This window comes from Lacerta agilis, chromosome 16 (assembly GCF_009819535.1).
Source record: "Lacerta agilis isolate rLacAgi1 chromosome 16, rLacAgi1.pri, whole genome shotgun sequence".
In the NCBI taxonomy this organism is placed as follows: Eukaryota; Metazoa; Chordata; class Lepidosauria; order Squamata; family Lacertidae; genus Lacerta; species Lacerta agilis.
In genome coordinates, this window is record NC_046327.1 from 2,926,413 (window position 1) to 2,945,519 (window position 19,107).

General features: G+C 40.9%; 1 protein-coding gene across 3 annotated transcripts in view; it reads right to left on the bottom strand.

Annotated features, from left to right (window-relative positions):
- Window positions 1–19,107, bottom strand: part of CNTLN (centlein) — a 160,097-nt gene that overhangs the window by 65,452 nt on the left and 75,538 nt on the right. For all 3 annotated transcript variants that reach the window (XM_033173714.1, XM_033173715.1, XM_033173713.1), the window contains 2 exons: window positions 8,697–8,797; window positions 4,151–4,242 (listed from right to left, as the gene is read on the bottom strand). In XM_033173714.1, coding sequence (XP_033029605.1) covers window positions 4,151–4,242; window positions 8,697–8,797 — 193 coding nt within the window. The remainder of the gene's footprint in view (window positions 1–4,150; window positions 4,243–8,696; window positions 8,798–19,107) is intronic.

The following is a 19,107-nucleotide window of genomic DNA, read 5'->3' on the forward strand; positions in this document are numbered from 1 at the left end:
TAAGAGCGGTAGACTTGTAATCTGGTGAACCGGGTTCACGTCTCCGCTCCTCCACATGCAGCTGCTGGGTGACCTTGGGCTACTCACACTTCTCTAAAGTCTCTCAGCCCCACTCACCTCACAGAGTGTTTGTTGTGGGGGAGGAAGGGAAAGGAGAATTTTAGCCGCTTTGAGACTCCTTCGGGTAGTGAAAAGTGGGATATCAAATCCAAACTCTTCTGCTTCTTCTTCTTCTTAAAGGCTGGGTGAAACCTGCACCACTACGGTCCTCTCCCAAGCCCTGCCCACCCAGCGAGCCCAGATTGGCTGGAATTCAGATCTTGGGGTGGTGGGAAAGCCCACCAATCCAAATGGCCTAGCCAAGTATTGCTCCCCAGGGGACGGAGCCTGCCGTGATGGGACCACAACAGCTGCCCACCCCAAGACTGGGTAAGCAGCCATTATTCGCATCAGTAGTGTGGTGGCCCTGCACTCTCCACCCCTGCCCTTCTGACGATGACAGTGGTTACTGCCCGTCACTTATCAGGAACCTTAACTGCACAGGGAAGAGTGTAAGAACATTCCGTGAAATGCATCGACAGTCCCCCCCCCCATACCTTTTGGGTGAACATGGGGAGTTCTGGAGTAAAGATGAGTGAGGCTGGGGGAAATCCCCAGTCACAACTGTAATGAAAATGATACTTTTGCATGGTCATAACAGACCAATGCAGGGCAACTTTGGCCTATTACCGGTAAATCCTTCATTATTATTTTTCAGAAATACAGAGCAGAATAAATGGTTAGTGATTCTGCCGGGATATTGCTTGAATGGATAAACCTCACCATCAAATTTGTCATTTTGGTGCATGAGCCAAGTGAATACTGTTAGCGTCAGAGCATTTAAACTTGCATAGATGGTGTGTATTGATACAATTCTGGTTTCATTTAAAATCAAGATTGAAGTGGAACTCGGGGATGTTACTCTGACCAATTGTCAGTGCTTCTGAGGCTAAAAGAAGTGGCACTCTGCCTAAGTCCAGTTGGAGTACTGTCATTTATTACTGAAAATAGTTGGATGACGTTCCAGAAGGAATTGCTACAGCTCTCAGCTCTAGTTACTCCTCACCATAAACCAGCTACAATTGCAGCAAATAGCAATGAAACACCACCCTGTATATCTGGGTAGTACATACACTATGGAGTTAGTGCCAGAGCTGAAGCCTGTCTGATAATAATTTACGTCACATTAGCCTCCATCATAAAGCCCTCCTATGTAAGATGCTTGCTGCCGTTTAGTTTTGTAAAACAGATTCTTCTTTATTTGGTGCAGGACTAGATCATTTACAATAGTTGAAAGGAAACAATGAATGTCTTCAAGGTTTATACCCTAAGGTCTCATGATAACACCTTTAATCCACAGAGATGGAATTTAGAGTGTACCTGGCAAACAAAATTACTCTGAAACACAGGTGATTGGTGTGACATCCTCTACTGTATCGCTCAAATTATTTCAATTACTCACTCTACCTTAAGATAAATGAATGTGAGCATTTCCTGTTCTGTGTTATTATTTTAACATGATGTTTGTCATTCAGTAATAACGAGATGACAGCCTTCATTACCTGACCATATGGCAAGTGTTAGAAGTATATGCAATCACATCATCTGCTGTAAATTACTGTACTTCCTACAAGCTAATTCACAAATATAAGATAAATGGACACAGCTATCCTGATATTAAGTCACAAGGTCTCGCCTATTCAGTTCAAGCATACTGCTAAAACTTCAGTTTAAGCAACTCAAGAAATGGGGATGGGAAAGCGGAAAGACACTTTTAAATATATTTTTGGAGCAAACATATGGTAAAGCACAGCCTCCTAAGTGAGCAGCTGTTAACAAAATGAACTACTTAATATCATTTCTAGAGATGTAGAGGCTCAGGAAGAAACAACAACATTTCACCCCCTTTATTCCAGGCCTTCCCATTTCTTGCACCTCATCCAAATAGTTTGTTCCTCAAGGGCTGCCAACATGGTTTTCTGGGGCCAGTACACTGTATATGAATGAGGCCCTCTGCCCACTTACAAAAAAAGGGGAGGGCATAAGTTTGCTTAAATCTGCATATGATTTGTGTCATATGCAACTTTTGTGCACGTGTGGATGGGGTGAATGGCCCCCAAATGGGTCACAAACAACTAATAAGACAGAATGTTGATGGGTCAAGCCGTTCCCATAATTCTACTGCCCTACTAGCAAAGGCTTGACCTGCTTAATTTCCGCCTGCCATGCATCTGTTAAAGGCATAAGAGTGCAGTTCTCCCCCAAGAATTCGGTTTCATCAGCTGAAAACTGGTTACGTCACTGTACATCTTTCATCAGTTAATTTAGGCTGGAAATACAAGTACTTCAATATAAGACCAGGTGTGGTATTTCAGATTGCTGGGGCAGGTATCTAAAAAGGATTAAGATCGGCAGCAACCAAGGTGCAGATAAATTCTAGATTAAGCAAGCACTATATTCTAAGAGCAATTGTTGTGGTCAGTCCTTTATTTATGTTTCATAAGAAATATGCTAATGTTATCAACACAGATTAAACAGACTTTAATTGTTGGCTTTGGTTTTTAGCGAAAAGGTTTGAGCCTCTAACATAATTATGCTGATTTTAAAGTTTAGACGAGCAGCAACAACTGACACCCAACAATTCCCCTCTTTCCTCCCCTCACACTGTGGGCGGTAAACCAAGTAATATACAACACACTGCTATGTTGATGCTACAATCCTCTTGTGCAGTCAGAGAATAACTTTAGGAAAATTTAGTTTCAGTTTCCCCTAAACCTTCGGTGGTGGTTGTGTTCAACCCAGGGATTGTGTTTTACACTAACCTTCACCAGTTTCAAAATATGCCAACTTCGGCCATGGGTTACAAAGCTGGTTTGTTTAAACTGCAAAGTTAATGTAAAACATGACCCCTAGTTTTGGTCAGAATTAAAAGGTGTGTTTAAGGGAAACAAACATGTAACTTTCTGAAGTCACTGTCCTAGCTGTGCAAAAGCAGGGGAGAGTGTGTGAGCTTGAGGATGACTGCAGCGTGTGCACAGCACTAAACCATGATTTACTGCAGCATCCAAACTGGGCCAATGAGAAGCCTGTATACATTGGGGGGGGGGGTACATTGGGCTCTTGAAAGCCTTTGATGATTTCATTCATTTATATTTCACATGTTTCCTTCATGCAATATACCAGGGCCATCTTTAGGATATGCGCCACTGGGGTGCAAAGATCCGCCCAGCGTCCCCAAATTTAGTTTAGCCACCCCCATATTTTTTAGGTTGGGCCAACTCAAAGTTGGTCACCTTTTTGGGGGAGGAAGATAGCTCACCTGTAACAACGATGCAGCGGAGATAACTGCTTTTGTTATGTTCAAGATATGTTTCCTGATTCATTGGGAATATTTGGCGCTACAGAGTAACAGAGCGATGGAGGGGGCGGGGACTTTCGCTCCATTGCTTTTCACTGCCGCCGATCAAGATATATACAGTGGGTATACATTTGGAGCTCTCCAGAACACATTTGGTGCACCCCTTGCACCCCTGGGTAAAGACGGCCCTGCCTGCCCCCATATATGATTCGTGACTCAGCAAACCAGTAGCATCATCTTAGAGGTACCACATAGGCATAAAACCAATTACATTGTTGCTGTTGTTTAAAAAAAATAGCACTATTTTACACTGTGAACTTACACACTTATGCATACACAACCGAATGTTGAAACTGTCCTTTCTGCAAGTATAAAAATCCATTGGGGTGTAGTATTTACGTGTTGTACTATACAAAAGCTAACTGCGGCACACAAAATGTTTACTAAAGCTGCATAAAACAAAGAAATGCTTCCATTTACATCTAGATCTTCCTAAGATTTTTCCCCCTCTTCCCTGTCTCTTTAAATACATTTTTAAAATTTTCGTTCCCTCTACAAGAGACACACATATATTTTCCACAAGCATTGATTTCTGACACAATTTTGGCAGTTAGGATTATTTTGAATTATGGGTGGTAATTAAAAAAAAGAACACATGGCTTACATTCATCAGTTCTGTCTTTTAACTTATGATCCCTTACACTGAAATTGAGATTTAACTTGCTGGACTCAATATCTTACAGATTAGGGTACCTTCAGTAATGTCTGTGCTGGTATTTCTTTCACACTCTTCTTTGGAGTACTGTTCTTGACCCCATCCTCTTCACCAAGTCTAAAGAGCAGCTCTGGAAGGGGAAATAAATAATATATTTTGACACCTAATATCCTAGTAAAACAATACCAAGGCATTTTAAGGAAATGGGTTCATTGGCTTCCCAATTATGAATAATGTGGTCTATTTTCTTGTCAAGCCATTTGGTCAGTCTCAGAAGAGTGACCTTTTTTTTTTTAAGTCTTATGCTGTATAATTATTAATCCTTGTAGCATCACCATGTTTCCCCCCCCAGTACAAGCTTTTCAAAGGTACAATAGATGTGCAGGTTAAAGATGCTGTACTTTTATTCCCATCTTCATTCTTTTATAGACTATTCCCTCTGTGCCATAAAAGGCAAATTCACAAGTCTTTTTATCTACACAGTCACTAGCAGTTTTGTTCTCTGGGTCTTATCCCCTGCCAGGAGGATCAGAGTGATTGGGGAACAAAGCAAACAGAAACAGAATTAGGGTGGACGGAACTTTAAACTCCCTTTCTTGTAAGGTGAAAGATCAAGTACTTTACAGGATAAGTCGCACATGCCATTCCACTGAAATGCTGGAGATTCATAGCAATTAGAAACTCCAGAAACCAACTGGTGACCCATCATTCTATTCACCTCTCTGAAGATCATCCACACGCTTGATGGTATCCCCCGACTGTACCTCCTCCTCGCTCTAGTCCCAAAGTTGAAAACTCAAAACCTTATTTTTTGTCGCAAACTAGTCATTGTTTATAAAAGTAAAAACATGTGTTTCTTTCAAGTACGCCGTCTGGAACCCGCCTTCAAAAAATCGCCTCGCTGCTCCATCTGATAAGCCAATTTTGCAGCCCAGTTCTAACCATTTCCATCACATCATTCCAATGCCTTTTCTGTGGTTTGTGCTGGATATATTCATGACCACATGGACACAAACTCACTCACACAACTAGCTTGCCCAAAGGACCAAATCATAGAATTGGAGAGTTGGAAGAGACCCCAAGGATCATCTAGTCCAACCCCCTGCAATGCAGGAGTCTCAGATAAAGAATTCGTGACAAATGGCCACCCAACCTCTGTTTAAAAACCTCCAAGGAAGGAGAGTACACCACCTCCAATGGGAGACTTTTCCACTGTCAAATGGCTCTTACTGTCAGAAAGTTTTTCCTGATGTTTAGTCGGAATCTCCTTTCTTGTAACTTGAATCCATTGGTTCACGTCCTACCCTCCAGAGCAGGAGAAAACAAGCTTGCTCCTTCTTCCATGACAGCCTTTGAGATATTTGAAGACGGCTACTTAATACAGGGGTACCTCGGTTTAAGAAATTAATTCGTTCTGGAGGTCCGTTCTTAACCTGAAGCACCACTTTAGCTAATGGGGCCTCCCGCTGCTGCTGCACCGCCAGAGCACAATTTCTGTTCTTATCCTGAAGCAAAGCTCTTAACCTGAAGCATTATTTCTGGGTTAGCGGAGTATGTAACCTAAAGTGTATGTAACCCAAGGTACCACTGTATGAAATCATGCTTTGCATGTCTGAATGGTTCACTCCAGCTAGTCCTCCTCTCCCAAAATACGCAGTGCTGCACCCCTTCCAATTGTCCATTCCCATATTTAAATTAAATTCATCATGTGAACATTAGCCAAGGCCACAGGAAGTATGTTTGTGTGCATATACTAAGCCACAGCTGTGCTTTTAACTGTGAACTGAGCTTTTAAAAAAAATGTTATATAAAGGAAATGGATTGTAGCAAAACCGCTCAAATGTTGCAAAAATATTTTTAGGGTAAACAAGACGTGCCTCCTCGGGGAATAATATCCACTATACCGGCTAAAGGTTTGCTTTGGAACCGTCATTCAAAAGTAAAGCAGACATGGCAGGTCACTTAAGAACTTTCAATTCACAAACAAAGGAGGAGCAGAAGAAAAGCCTGCTACTCTCTGTAGGTTTGCAATCCTCTTGGCATAAACAGTGACTAACAAGTTTGTTAGAGAGAATTAGATCTTTCTTTTGTCTTTGGAACATGTCATGGCCAATTAAAACTTCTGTATTCACAAAATAAATGGAGCACCAGTCTAAGGATAATAGAAGCTGAAAAAAGTAAAATTGTGCAGCTGGGGAATATGTACCTTTACCTTGATATTAATCTATCAGCTCCCATGTTAGTTCCAAGGCTAGTCCCTCAGCACAGTGGTACTGCATACATTTGCTACTTCCTTTAAGTAACATGCAATGGTAACACATAGAGGCTTTTCATCTTTTTCTAAATATTCACTCATTTGAATGTCAATTGTAGCTTTTACATCAACATTTACTTTTGAGGGAGTTTTTTCTTTTGTTTCTAATAATAAACTGATCAAAGTACTCAGCGTTAAACCTTATAACATGATTAGATATATGAATTACAACTACTGAATATAAGATTTACACACACTGAAAACAAAGGTGATTTAAATATCTTTTTTTTGTGATCCAGAAATTAGGAAAGCCACAATGCAACAAATGAGAGAGAGAGAGAGGAGTTACAAAGGTTCATTGCTACCAAGCAAAAGTATGCGGAATTTACTCTAGAAGGTGTCGATTGTGAGGTTAACTGACACAACACCGACTAAATGTCCAAATTACAGTTAAAATTAAGCCAGAGCCTGCAGTGTATCTCCAGTCCCTCAGAGGAATGCTGCAGACCCTCCAAGTACCCCAGTTTTCCAGGAACAACAGGTATAAGCCGCACCCGCAAATAAGCCGCACCTTTAAAAATCAATAGGAAAAAAGAAAAAAAAGACATTCCCCTGCACTTCCGGGCTACTTCCGGGGGGGGGGGGGAGCCATGCCACTTTCCCCCCTTCCCCCTTCTTTCTGGCGGCTCAGGGGAGGCTTGGGAGCGGCGGGTAGGCTGTGCGGCGTTGCCCTGTGCTCCCGGCGGGGTCCCCCCCCCCCCCGCATAGGGAAGTTTGTTAATGTTTAATGTTTTATGATGTTTTTATATACGTTGGAAGCAACCCAGAGTGGCTGGGGCAACCCAGTCCGATGGGCGGGGTATAGAGAGAAAAATTGTTGTTGTTGAATAGGACAACCCTATTTTCACTGGAGTGATGTTGGAGGATATGGTGCTCCCATTCCAGGCCCCAGCCTGTCTGGAAATGGAACCTCAGAATATTATGAAGAATAATAACAATAATTTTATGATTTGTACCCCGCCCATCGGACTGGGTTTCCCCAGCGACTCTGGGTTTGGAGTGTTCAAAGTTTTGGGCTACGAACATCCACAGGGGATGTTGCTTTCCCCCACCAAGGGATTCTGCTTCTGCACTCTAAGCTAGAGGGTCAAAATGTGCCAACGTAGAAAAAGAAGAAAGATAATGACTAGTATTTATGGGAGGTAACGTGACTCCTTAGATGGCTTTAAAAGAGGACTAGACAAATTCAAGGCTATCAACGACTACTAGCTACACTGGCTATGTTCTACCTCCACTGCCAGAGGCGAGTGTGCTGTTGCACACATGTCCTGCTTGCAGGGTGCCCACAGATACCCGGTCAACCAGTGTCAGAACAGGATGCTCAACTAGATGGGCCACTGGCCTGATTCAGCAGACTCTTCTCGCGTTCTTATGGTTGGAAACCGAATTCCCTTAACAGCTATGCAAACAGTGCTTTTGGATCCCAGATGCCAGCTTTTTTATATATTAAAAAAAGCACTGAAATGCATGATTATGGTAATCACAATAATCTGAATTTAAATTTGATTGATGCAATAGGGCGCACATTAGAGCCAATGCCTTTATGACTTACTTATGGTAAGAGTGGCATTTTAGGAGAAGTGTGACTCATTTCTTACTTATTGAAGAGCTTCACAACAAAGAAAGCACTTGAAGCAATGTATAAATGACACAGACAAGTTGCTAGATGTAAGAGGGACAACTGCCATAGATTTGGTTTGATAGGCTATTTCTTACATCCATGTATGTGATCCTCATTATTAAAAAGGGATAAGCTGAAAAATTAATACAACAGCAAACCTCTGCGTAAGTAAACTGAGGGAAATTTATTACATTTCCTCCAAGAAGCTCAGGGCAGCTGTTTAGCCTTGTGACCTCCCTGGCAATTCTGACATCATACCAAACTATAGTTATCACCAATCGTAATTTTTGGATTCTGGTTTACCAGCCAATCGCCAGCTAAGGTTTTAAGATGCTTAAGTATGTTTTCAAATAATTTGTGAATTGACAAACCAGTTTGCATTTGGCTGGCAAACCAGCATCAGAGGCCATGATTTTAATGGTGTTTGAGAATACAGTTTGGTGTGATGTCTGAATTAACACATCATAATTATACAGCCATCACTCTGTTTCCCACTGCAACTGTACCATGGGGCCTAGAATGAACTTATGAAGCTGAGCGTTGCGAGGACAGAAAAGCACAGAAACAGATCTAAAACTATGGTGTGGGATATAAACTATAATTAGCACGACACATGGTTTGTTTGACATGATGGCTGAAATGAGCCTACCTTCTCTTTCTTGTTGCAGGCATATATTCAGTTCTTGTATTGTAGCTTTATCCCTAGATGTATACACTTTCATCTGATCCAATTCTTCCTCTAAATTCAGTCTAGAAAAACACAAACAAGAACTGAGCGCACAGCAGAAAGAATGTGGGGTGAGTGAGTCAAGGAGACATAGGCCTACTCTAAAAAAACATGCACTGAATAAAACATGGCACTTAAAATACTGAAAACGTTTATACTGAATTTCAGGAAACACATATCAGCCCTTGTGTTACCTGTATTTACACGAATCTAATGCACCATCGAATCGAATGCGTACCTCAATTTTCAAATCTTTGAAATCAAAGAAGTATTTGCTGGCAAATGTAAATGTGCCGTCAAATCTAATATGCACCCTGATTTTCACAACATAATTTGGCCAAAAAAGGTGCACATTACATTTGAGTAAATATGATAACTTTTAACACTAGTATGTTATGAGCAGTCCTGCTCCAGCACAGTATGATCAGCAAGAAAATCTTATTGTTCCATTTCTAGTTTCTTTAATTAAAAAATGTACATACATCCACTCTCATGTCTAGCTTCAATTCCAACTTTTGGGGAAATCAGATTTCACAGCAAATGGAAAAATTAACTAGACAGTACTGGAAAGATTGTGACTTGCTGATACTCTCAGCTCTGCCAGTTAACAGTGCAGCCCTTATAAATGCAGATCTCTTTTTCTTTCCTGTGTGTGCTGGTTTCTACTTCCATTGTAAGTAATCAGGGTTTCAGCTAGAAATAGCCCCCTCCTGAGAGAAGTCAAAGTCCCATCAAGTCAGCTGTCCAGCAGCAGACAGCTCAGTTGGTAGTAGAGCATGAGACTCAGGGTTGTGGGTTCGAGCCTCATGTTGGGTGAAAGATTCCTGCATTGCATGGGGTTGGACTAGATTGGGGTCCCCAAACTAAGGCCCGGGGGCCAGATGCAGCCCAATTGCCTTCTAAATGCGGCCCGGGGACGGTCCATGAATCAGCGTGTTTTTACATGAGTAGAATGTGTCCTTTTTTTAAAAATGCATCTCTGGGTTATTTGTGGCGCCTGCCTGGTGTTTTTACATGAGTAGAATGTGTGCTTTTATTTAAAATGCATCTCTGGGTTATTTGTGGGGCATGGGAATTCGTTCATTTTTTTTTTTTCAAAATATAGTCCGGCCCCCCACAAGGTCTGAGGGACAGTGGACCGGCCCCCTGCTGAAAAAGTTTGCTGACCCCTGGACTAGATTATCCCCGTCGTCCCTTCCAACTCTACAGTTCTATGATTCTATATGAGAAGAACTATGTGGCAGGAGCAGCCCTGTCCTCTCAGTCTAGAAACCTCTTCTTCCCGAAAAATAGCAGCACATTACACTAAAACTATATGAATTAGATTCCCTTGCATTTGAAGCATATTACAAACCAGCATTTAGCTAAATTAAACCAGGATACAGAAAACTGAGGGGAGGGGGGGGACTCAAAATTTCAGCCTAAAAAAATTACAAATAAGTAGGAAACAGAATAATTGTCTTTATGAAGACATCATAATGATTACAGATTAACCAATTATCATGACCTTAGGCAAGGTACCGGGATACATGCAATAACCAGAGGCATTTATGTAAAATCTTATACACAAAGCACCTGAAGCACATAAGAAATTCCAGTAGGATACATCAGAAAACTTTTTAGATCACTCCTCACAACTTCTCTATGATCCGTCCTTATGCAATAGATTTTATTTAGGAAATGTTACAGATGCTTCAGGTTACAGACTCCGCTAACCCAGAAATAACGCTTCAGGTTAAGAACTTTGCTTCAGGATAAGAACAGAAATTGTGCTCTGGCAGCACAGCGGGAGGCCCCATTAGCTAAAGTGGTGCTTCAGGTTAAGAACATTTTCAGGTTAAGAACGGACCTCCAGAACGAATTAAGTTCTTAACCAGAGGTACCACTGTACACTATATTCTGTAAGCAGTGCTATTTCTCTAGAAAAAGAGGTGCCGGAGCTCACCGTGAACATCTCCCTCATTCTCTTAGAATGGCAATGGTGCCCACCTGAGAGGTGCCAGAGCTGAGTTCCTGTAGGCTCTGACAGAAAAAAAGCCCTGTCTGTAAGATATTTTAGTACACATAATTGCTGACCCTTTAGATGAAGGAGAGTACGTAAATTTCAAACCACCTTTCAAACGAAATCATACAGATATAACCATCAAAATCATACAGATATATTCATCAGAGAGCTAGGATTGGCTGCACTTCTCATTTAAGAATACATTTAGTGGTAAACTCATTTTCCCCTGCATTTTGTGTGAAACAACGGTTTGACTTCCACCAAAATAAAAATCTTCAGTCCTGACAAACAAGATAATTGAAGCTTTGTAACTAAATAGTGGCACATTTTTGTCTCAAAAACATTGTAAAAATCAGGGTTCAAGATGACATTAACAGATTGGAAAACAGGGCTAAATCTAAGAAAATGAATCTCTATAGGGACAAATGTAAGGTTCTGCACTTAAGCAGGAAAATTAGCTGCACAAATATAAGATGGGGGACACCTGGACTGCCAGTAGTACAAATGATAAGGGATTTTAGTAGACTACAAGTTTACATGAGTCAAGAGTGTGATGCAGCAGCAAAAAAAGCTAATCCTATTCTAGGCTGCATCAACATAAGTACAGTGGTACCTCGGGTTAAGAACTTAATTCGTTCTGGAGGTCCGTTCTTAACCTGAAGCACCACTTTAGCTAATGGGGCCTCCTGCTGCCGCTGCGCCGCCAGAGCATGATTTCTGTTCTTATCCTGAAGCAAAGTTATTAACCTGAAGCGTTATTTCTGGGTTAGCGGAGTATGTAACCTGAAGCGTATGTAACCTGAGGTACCACTGTATAGTGTTTTGATCAAGGGAAGTAATAGTACTGCTCTGTTCTGCCTTGGTCAGACCATAACTGGAATAATGTGTCCAATTCTGCACACTAAAATTTAAGAAGGTTATTGGCAAGCTGAAAACATGTGTAAAGGAGGGTGACCAAGATGATCAAGGGTCTGGAAACCAAGCCTTATGAGGTACAATTGAGGGAATTGAGTATGTTTAGCCTGGTAAAGAGAAGACTGAGAGGAGATATGATAGCCATCCTCAAATAACTAAAAGGCTGTCCCATGAAGGATGGAGCAAACTTGTTTTCTCCTGCTCCAGAGGCTAGGACCCAAACTAATGACTTCAAGTTACAAGAAAGGAGATTTCGACTGAACACTAGGAAGAACTTTCTGACACCAAGAGCTGTTTGACAGTGGAACAGATTCCCATGAGGGGTGGTGGACTCTCCTTCCTTGGAGGTTTTTAAGCAAAGATTTGATGGTCATCTGTCATGGGTGCTTTAGCTGAGATTTAGTTGCATTGCAGAGGACTGAACTAGATGACCCTTGGTGTCCCTTCCAATGCTACAATTCTATGATTTTCATTAAAAAATCTTAATGGATTTTCAAATGTATAGTTATGTAATGTTTGGTAGAAGAATAGTCCAAAGGGGTGTGCTGTAATTAAAATGGCAGTCCATGCATATTTGTCCAACTTGCCAAAATATGGAAAACAGCTGTAGTGTAGAAAAGTGACACCCCAAGTCAGAATTGCAAAAAGGGAACACGACAAAATCTACTTTTCCTATTGTATGATATCCTTCTGATACATATGTAGATAATTCCACTATTAAGAAGTTAGTTCCCCAAAAGTATAGGTATATGCTTCTGCTTCTGAATGTCACTGATCTTTTACTATTTATTTAAAGTATTTATGAATCACCCGTATTCACAGATTTCTAAGCGATTTAAATAAAATATAAAATAACTCGCATCATAAAATAAAACAGCAGAATATTAAAAGTGACTGGATAAAATTAACATTCTGGAAAGGCTGGCTGAAATATAAAAATGCTTTCGCAGCACGTCGAAATCCATACAACGCTGGCGCCTGCCTCATCTCCACTGGGAGAGTGTTCCATAATGCAGGGGCTACTGCGCTCAATGCTCTCTTCTGAGCAAGCATAGAGAAATTTAATTTCTGGGGGCATTAGGCACCTGAAGAAGCTGAGCCTCTGATTATCTCAGGGATCTATGTGGCCTACAGGGTGTGAGGTGCTCGTTAATATACCATGGTACCAAGTTGTTCAGGGCTTTGTTCACTGGTACTAGCTTGAGGTGTGAGGAGGGTGAGGAGACTCCTCGTGGGTGATGGGTTGCAATGGGCTTGCTCGCAGGCGAGAGTGCGGAGCAGATGGGGCGGGGACTTAATTTGCCTTCCAAATCAGAAGTGGAATGCTGGGCAGCTGCGTCTGTAGAGAGAGCATCAGTGCAGCTCATGAGCACATACTGTATCCAGAGTGACCAGTGGGTATTTTGTGGTTTTGCTTGTTTTATATTGTTTTGCTTGATTGTATTTATTGCATTCTTATTTTATATCCTGGTACGACAGCATACAGGCAGGCAATGCACATCCTGCAGCAAGCTGTCGACCTGTCTGCAACTGAGCCACAACATTCTGTATCATTCTGTATCTGCTGAAGCTTCCAAGGCAGAGCCAAGGTAGCCCCACATAAAACAGACTGCAGCATTCAAGTCTGGAGACTACCCATAATCACCTGCTGCAGAATGTTTTAGTTAGACTTTTTGAGGGGACGGGCTTGGTAGCCTTATTTGCTTCCCATGTACAAATGTTGTTGATAACACTGATCCTTTATCTTGTAAACTGCTACCTGTTCTTTCAATGCTTCTCAAACACAGGATAAAAGCATGATAAAATATTTTATTAAAATTGCATTTTAAAAGATGGATGTTACTACTGTTAATCCTAGACAGAATTTATGCCACTGCTGGTCTACTCATACAAAGCTGAAGATTCCTGTTCAATGCTTCTCACTGGCCCTGTTCCTCCTCCCTTTCAACATAAGTCCTTTGTATAACATAGCCACCATAGCACAGCCAATAACAACTGGTTCACTAGGAACTCATTAACTAGGGCTGGGCGATATCTGGCTTTCAGCATCATGATAGATCACCAGCTAAACATCACGATATACCAATATATCATATTGTCTGAAATAAGGATGGAGCTCAGTAGAGGCATTGGTTGGCTTCACACTTTTCCCCACTTGGTGATTTTTGCATAGCATGCACACACACACCATGATTCGTAATATATTGCCAGGTCTAAATTATGAAACTGATATCATGATACAACTTCTAACTGGTTTTGGACGATATAGTGATAGATTGCCCAGCCCTATCAATAATCTGTTTGTGCTACCTGACAGTAACTGAGAAAACATGAAAGGCAGGTGGCCAGCTTTTATTTATTTATTTTTCAGGTAGCACGAGGGGCTGGAAGTACTGAGGAGCATGGCCAATAGCTGCCTCTTCACAAATAAATAGCATGATTCATGTTGGTACATGACGTGCTGTGGCGCAACATAATTTCTTTATGCCCCTTGACAGAAAAGCAAGGACCCCACAACACATTACTTTAAATACTATGGTATCAGCCCAGTGGCTCATAGGATTATCCCTTAGTTGCATAAACCAGAACAATCGTCATACTAAAGTGCTTTTCATCATGACCCAATGAACCAGAAATACTCTTTCACTTGCTGTGAGGAATGCTGTTACGTGAATATAGGAGGGTTACTAGGGAAATAAAGCTATTTTTTGTTATTAAGAAAAAGGAAACCTAACACCAAATTTTTCCTCACGAATCCTTGTAAAACTGCTGAAAAACCTGCCCTTTAATTCTGCTGTCAATACAGATGTCATAAATTAAGGCTGAAGAAAACAACATGGCTCAATGTTCTCTTATTCTACTTCGCCAATATCCCTACCCTGCCAGTCTTTAAAGTTGTAAAGATCTGAAATAAGCTTGAACCAGATCTGACTTCTTAAGCAGTCAAATACTAGTATGACAAAAGTTTTCCCTTTGCTCCTCCAATGTTAAGATTCAGGTACATCTGCTTGCAATAAGGGCAAGATATGCTCTTTCAAAAGGTCTGTATATTTGTGTGTCAACTGACAGCTTTGGGAGGCGAGAGCAAATCTTGGAGCAGGTGTTTGATCTAGCCTGTGTGAGAAAGCAAAAAACCATTACATACATTGGGGGATAAGGCTGCCAAAAGAGTGTAAAGCAAAAAAGAGAGAGAAGTACAAGCATTACTTACATTTTAGTCATGTTCGTGCTACAGAGAATGATTTATTGAATTCCTTGGCCAATTTGGACTATCTGAAAGTGATTGCAGTTTGATAACTATCAGCTAGCCAAGGACAGCTGTTCAACATTTTCTGGATCTTCCAACCAGGGTTAGATGAATAGCCACTGCAAGCACATCAAGTTTCAGGTGGTTGAAATGCCCAAATAAGGTATATCATAGAAACAAATGGTGCCTGGATGTGCATCTGTTTGAATTCTTAATGTCTTTCCTGGATATATTTTTTTCCAATTAATGACCGAGAAACATTTACATGTTCACAATTGTGAACTGGGTCAGTTCGCGGTTCACAGCAGCAGCAAACTATGGTTGGGCATTACATGAGTGAACCTTGAGCTTGTGCACTCCTTCTTCCAGCCCCCCCCCACACTCTGTTCCCTGATTCCTTTAAGGATTTCTCGAGTGTCAGCTGGAAGTGAAACACAGAAGAGCGAGAGTGAATTGGCATGCTTGAGCCTATTATAGCTGATTAGTATCACGGGGAGGAAATGGCACCCTAAATAAGAGCACTTCTGCTAGTGGTTGAGATACAAAGCAACATTTTGTTGCAAGTCCCATTTGTTTCAAATGTGCAGTGGAACCTTGATTCCCAAATGGCTTAGTTGCCAAACAAATCGGGCCCCACAACGCTGCAAACCCGGAAGTAAGTGTTCCGGTTTGCAAACATTTTTCAGAAGCCAAACACCAGAATCCAACACAGATTCTGCTTGAGTGCAGGAAGCTCCTGCAGCCAATCAGAAGCTCCGCCTTGGTTTTCGAACGGTTTCAGGAGTCGAATCAACTCTCGGAACGGATTAAGTTTGAGAACCAAGGTACCACTGCAAAGTATGATTTGTCCAAAACTGGCAACAAAATGTTGTGTTTTATCTAGGTATTTGGTTAAACTGGATCTTTTAATTGTTCTCATTGCCTTATGATGACAGAATTGCTAATTTGCTGTTTATTCATAGGGTTTATAGGGTTTTGTGGTTTTTACTTACTGTTCCTCCACCCCACTGTTTACCTTTGGTACTTAGTTCCCCGCTCTGGGATTTAAAAAGCTGAACAAAGAGTAGCCTATATATGCTGTAAGTAAATAAATAAGCACGTTTTAATCTGCCATTCCTAGGGTTAATTGGCTCTTGGGAGTCCCTTCAACCCTATCTGTGTGGCTTGGGAAGATGACAGCATAGAAAGCAATCCTGCCATCCCAACTGCCCACCTGTTGCATCGCCAGAGCAATGTCGGAGGGGACCATACTACTCAAGCAACTCCCACGTTGCAAAGGTAGCTTCTGAATGAAGCCTGGACTCAGTCCTAACAGAAAAACAAAACGGAAGGGAGTTTGCATTTTATCGCTGCCTTCTCTCTGTCATAAAACACAACCTTGACTCCCTTTGAGTGAGTTAGTCAGTGATAAATCATATTAATAAGTTCTCCCAACCACAAATTGTATGCGAGGAGTATTACATTCCTCCTCATTATTTCAATTTGAGAAAAGAGGTTATTGGGCAGCATGTAGGTATTAATCCACTTAAGGACCTGCATAGAGAGAAAGTGGCTGAAGCTCAGAACGCCTTAATTTTTAATAACAGTCAGCATTATTAAAAATAATTTAATGTAACAGGCCTATCTCTATTAACCTCTGTGAAACACCTTATTTAGATAATCATTGCCTCATTTGTACATAAACTTTTTCATAGGAGACACATCCCTTCCAGGCCCTTGAGAACCTTTGGCAAATCTAAAAGCACAATAAAATTACAAAATCAATCAGAGCAGCAGCGGTTCTCCTTCTCTGGCTCCCAAACATCTCTCATATTGATCACCAGCCAGAAGATCCAATAAAATAGCCGCTCCCTTTCCACATCACATCCCCCCCCCATAAAAATTCCAGTCTCATCTGTAGCAGCCTTTCTTCAAAACGCTGCTTAACTAAATGGGCTTCTATAAATGCCTGGAAGGTAAGAAGAGGAGGAGGAGGAGGAGGAGGAGGAGGAGGAGGAGGAGGAGGAAAGGCCACAACAAGCTAACACAGAAAGGATGTTGACAGAATTCTAATTACGGAAACAAGGCATTGATATGGCCACTTAATGTTAAATTCTTGTGCTATTTCCCCGGTATGGGCTCTTGGAAGAATAGCTGCAAGAAAAATGACCCAATTAGAGACAAGAGACAAGAGACCAAGAGTTACCGTAGTTCACCCAGGCCTTTTCTCATTCCGATGAAAAGTCCCAACTCATCCTTCCTTACACTCAAATGTGCAGTGTTGGTGTGTGTTTTATTCTGTTTTTAGTTTATCGCTGCTGCTAATTATTTGATATGTTTTAGGCAGCTGTTCATTTCATTCTTTTTGTGAAGCACTTTTGAGTTCTTGGTTTGTTTGTTTTTACAACCAAGCAGTGTATAAATTTTATGAAATAAATATATAATAAATAAAGGTAGTGTATAAATTGTGGCACAGGGACCTTGCCCGTGACAAGTTTCTGTGCCCAGGCAGCCTTTTTTCCCTATCTGCCCCAGACCTGCCTAGCTGCTTTTTTAAAATAGGATGTTGAGAGATTTTAGCAACACAATCCTACATCTAGTCCAAAGCAAGTCCCACCGATGTACATCACAAGGCTAAACATGCCTACTCAAAGTAAACCGTATTGAACTCAATATGGTTTACTCCAAGGTAAATAGGACTGAGATTACAGCCTTACTTCCAGAAAAGTAAGTACAGGAACAGGATACTGGGAGAAACCAGATTCAAAACAGGCTATGTATCAGACAAATAAATTGCCCTGTTCAGTAGCTCTGGGGTCCTTTATAGGAAGGTGAGGGGTATAAATCTAATAAATAAATAAAAATTATAAATAAAACACACCATCAACACTTTTAAGGGCATCATAAACTATAATTCTGCTGCAGCTGTGTTCATGCTAGATGTGTACAATTGAGGGGCCAGACACACCTGTTGCTGCTGAAAGCCATAAACTCACTCAGGTCGCATGCTGCAAACACAGACACACCATCAACCAATGCACAGTGTCTGAGCTGGGCAGCAATGAGACAGAGGCAGAAAAGGCAGCTCTAGTCATTCATAATGTTTGTGCATTGGCCAAAAAGATCACTTGCCAATCACAGCTTTGACTTTATTCACTGGCTAAAAACCTGTAGTCTGCCGATACATTTTTTTTAAGATAATTAAAATCACTTGCTTTTAACACTTCTTGTTGATAATTTTAATATTTCTTGTAAAAAAAATCAAGTAGTACATAAATGTTTAATAATAATAATAATAATAATAATAATAATAATGCCTCATTGTGGCATATGATGTGAGAATGTCCAGTGATATATTCATTTTGGTCTGAAGTTGTTGTCCATATTAATGTTGTACTGGTGAAATCCTTGATCTTTGCAGAAGTTCATGTACTTTAAAACGACATTATTCTGGTATGGGGATTAATGGAAAGACAACCAAAGGGTATTTCATGAACCCTTTTATAGTTGCTAAGAGAGTTATACATTGCCATGCAAAGGGTCTGAGGACCTCACGGCCTTTGCTACATTTGAACACATTTCGTATAAATGTCAACTTAAAGCGGATACCTATCTGGATATTTATTTGATACATATCAATTTATATGTTTAAATTAAGATGGCTGTATCAATACTTATTGTATTTTTTAATGTGAGCTAATGGGTCCCCCCCCCCAATTGCATACCTCTTTCTCTGTTCTTTTTGCTTACTTTGCTAAATTTGTTAATAAAGGAGGGGTGGAGACTACAGATGCCGACGAGAGTGGTGCAACTTGTCTGAAGATGGTGTACACTGTACAGTTCATTTAAAATTGCTGCAGTCATGAGGATTCATACAAAACTCTCGAGAAGAACATCTAAAGTACAGTTCTTAGAATAGGTGTGCTTTTTTTTAAGTGGCTGTAAAGATATTCAGCATAAAATGTACTTTAGTTCACCTGCACTTATGCCTCAAATGAGGGAAGAAAAGACGTGGGTTTGGATGCCAAGGAAGGTACAGTGAATTAGCCCAATAAGAGCATCAGGTTCCATGTAGAAGCATAATCCCAAAGAAGTGTGGAAGCAGTCATATGTGTGGGATCAGCAAATTTAGGGCTTTTCTTTTGTGAGTGATCAAGGACAAAGCTTTTGATGCAGGTTACATTAAT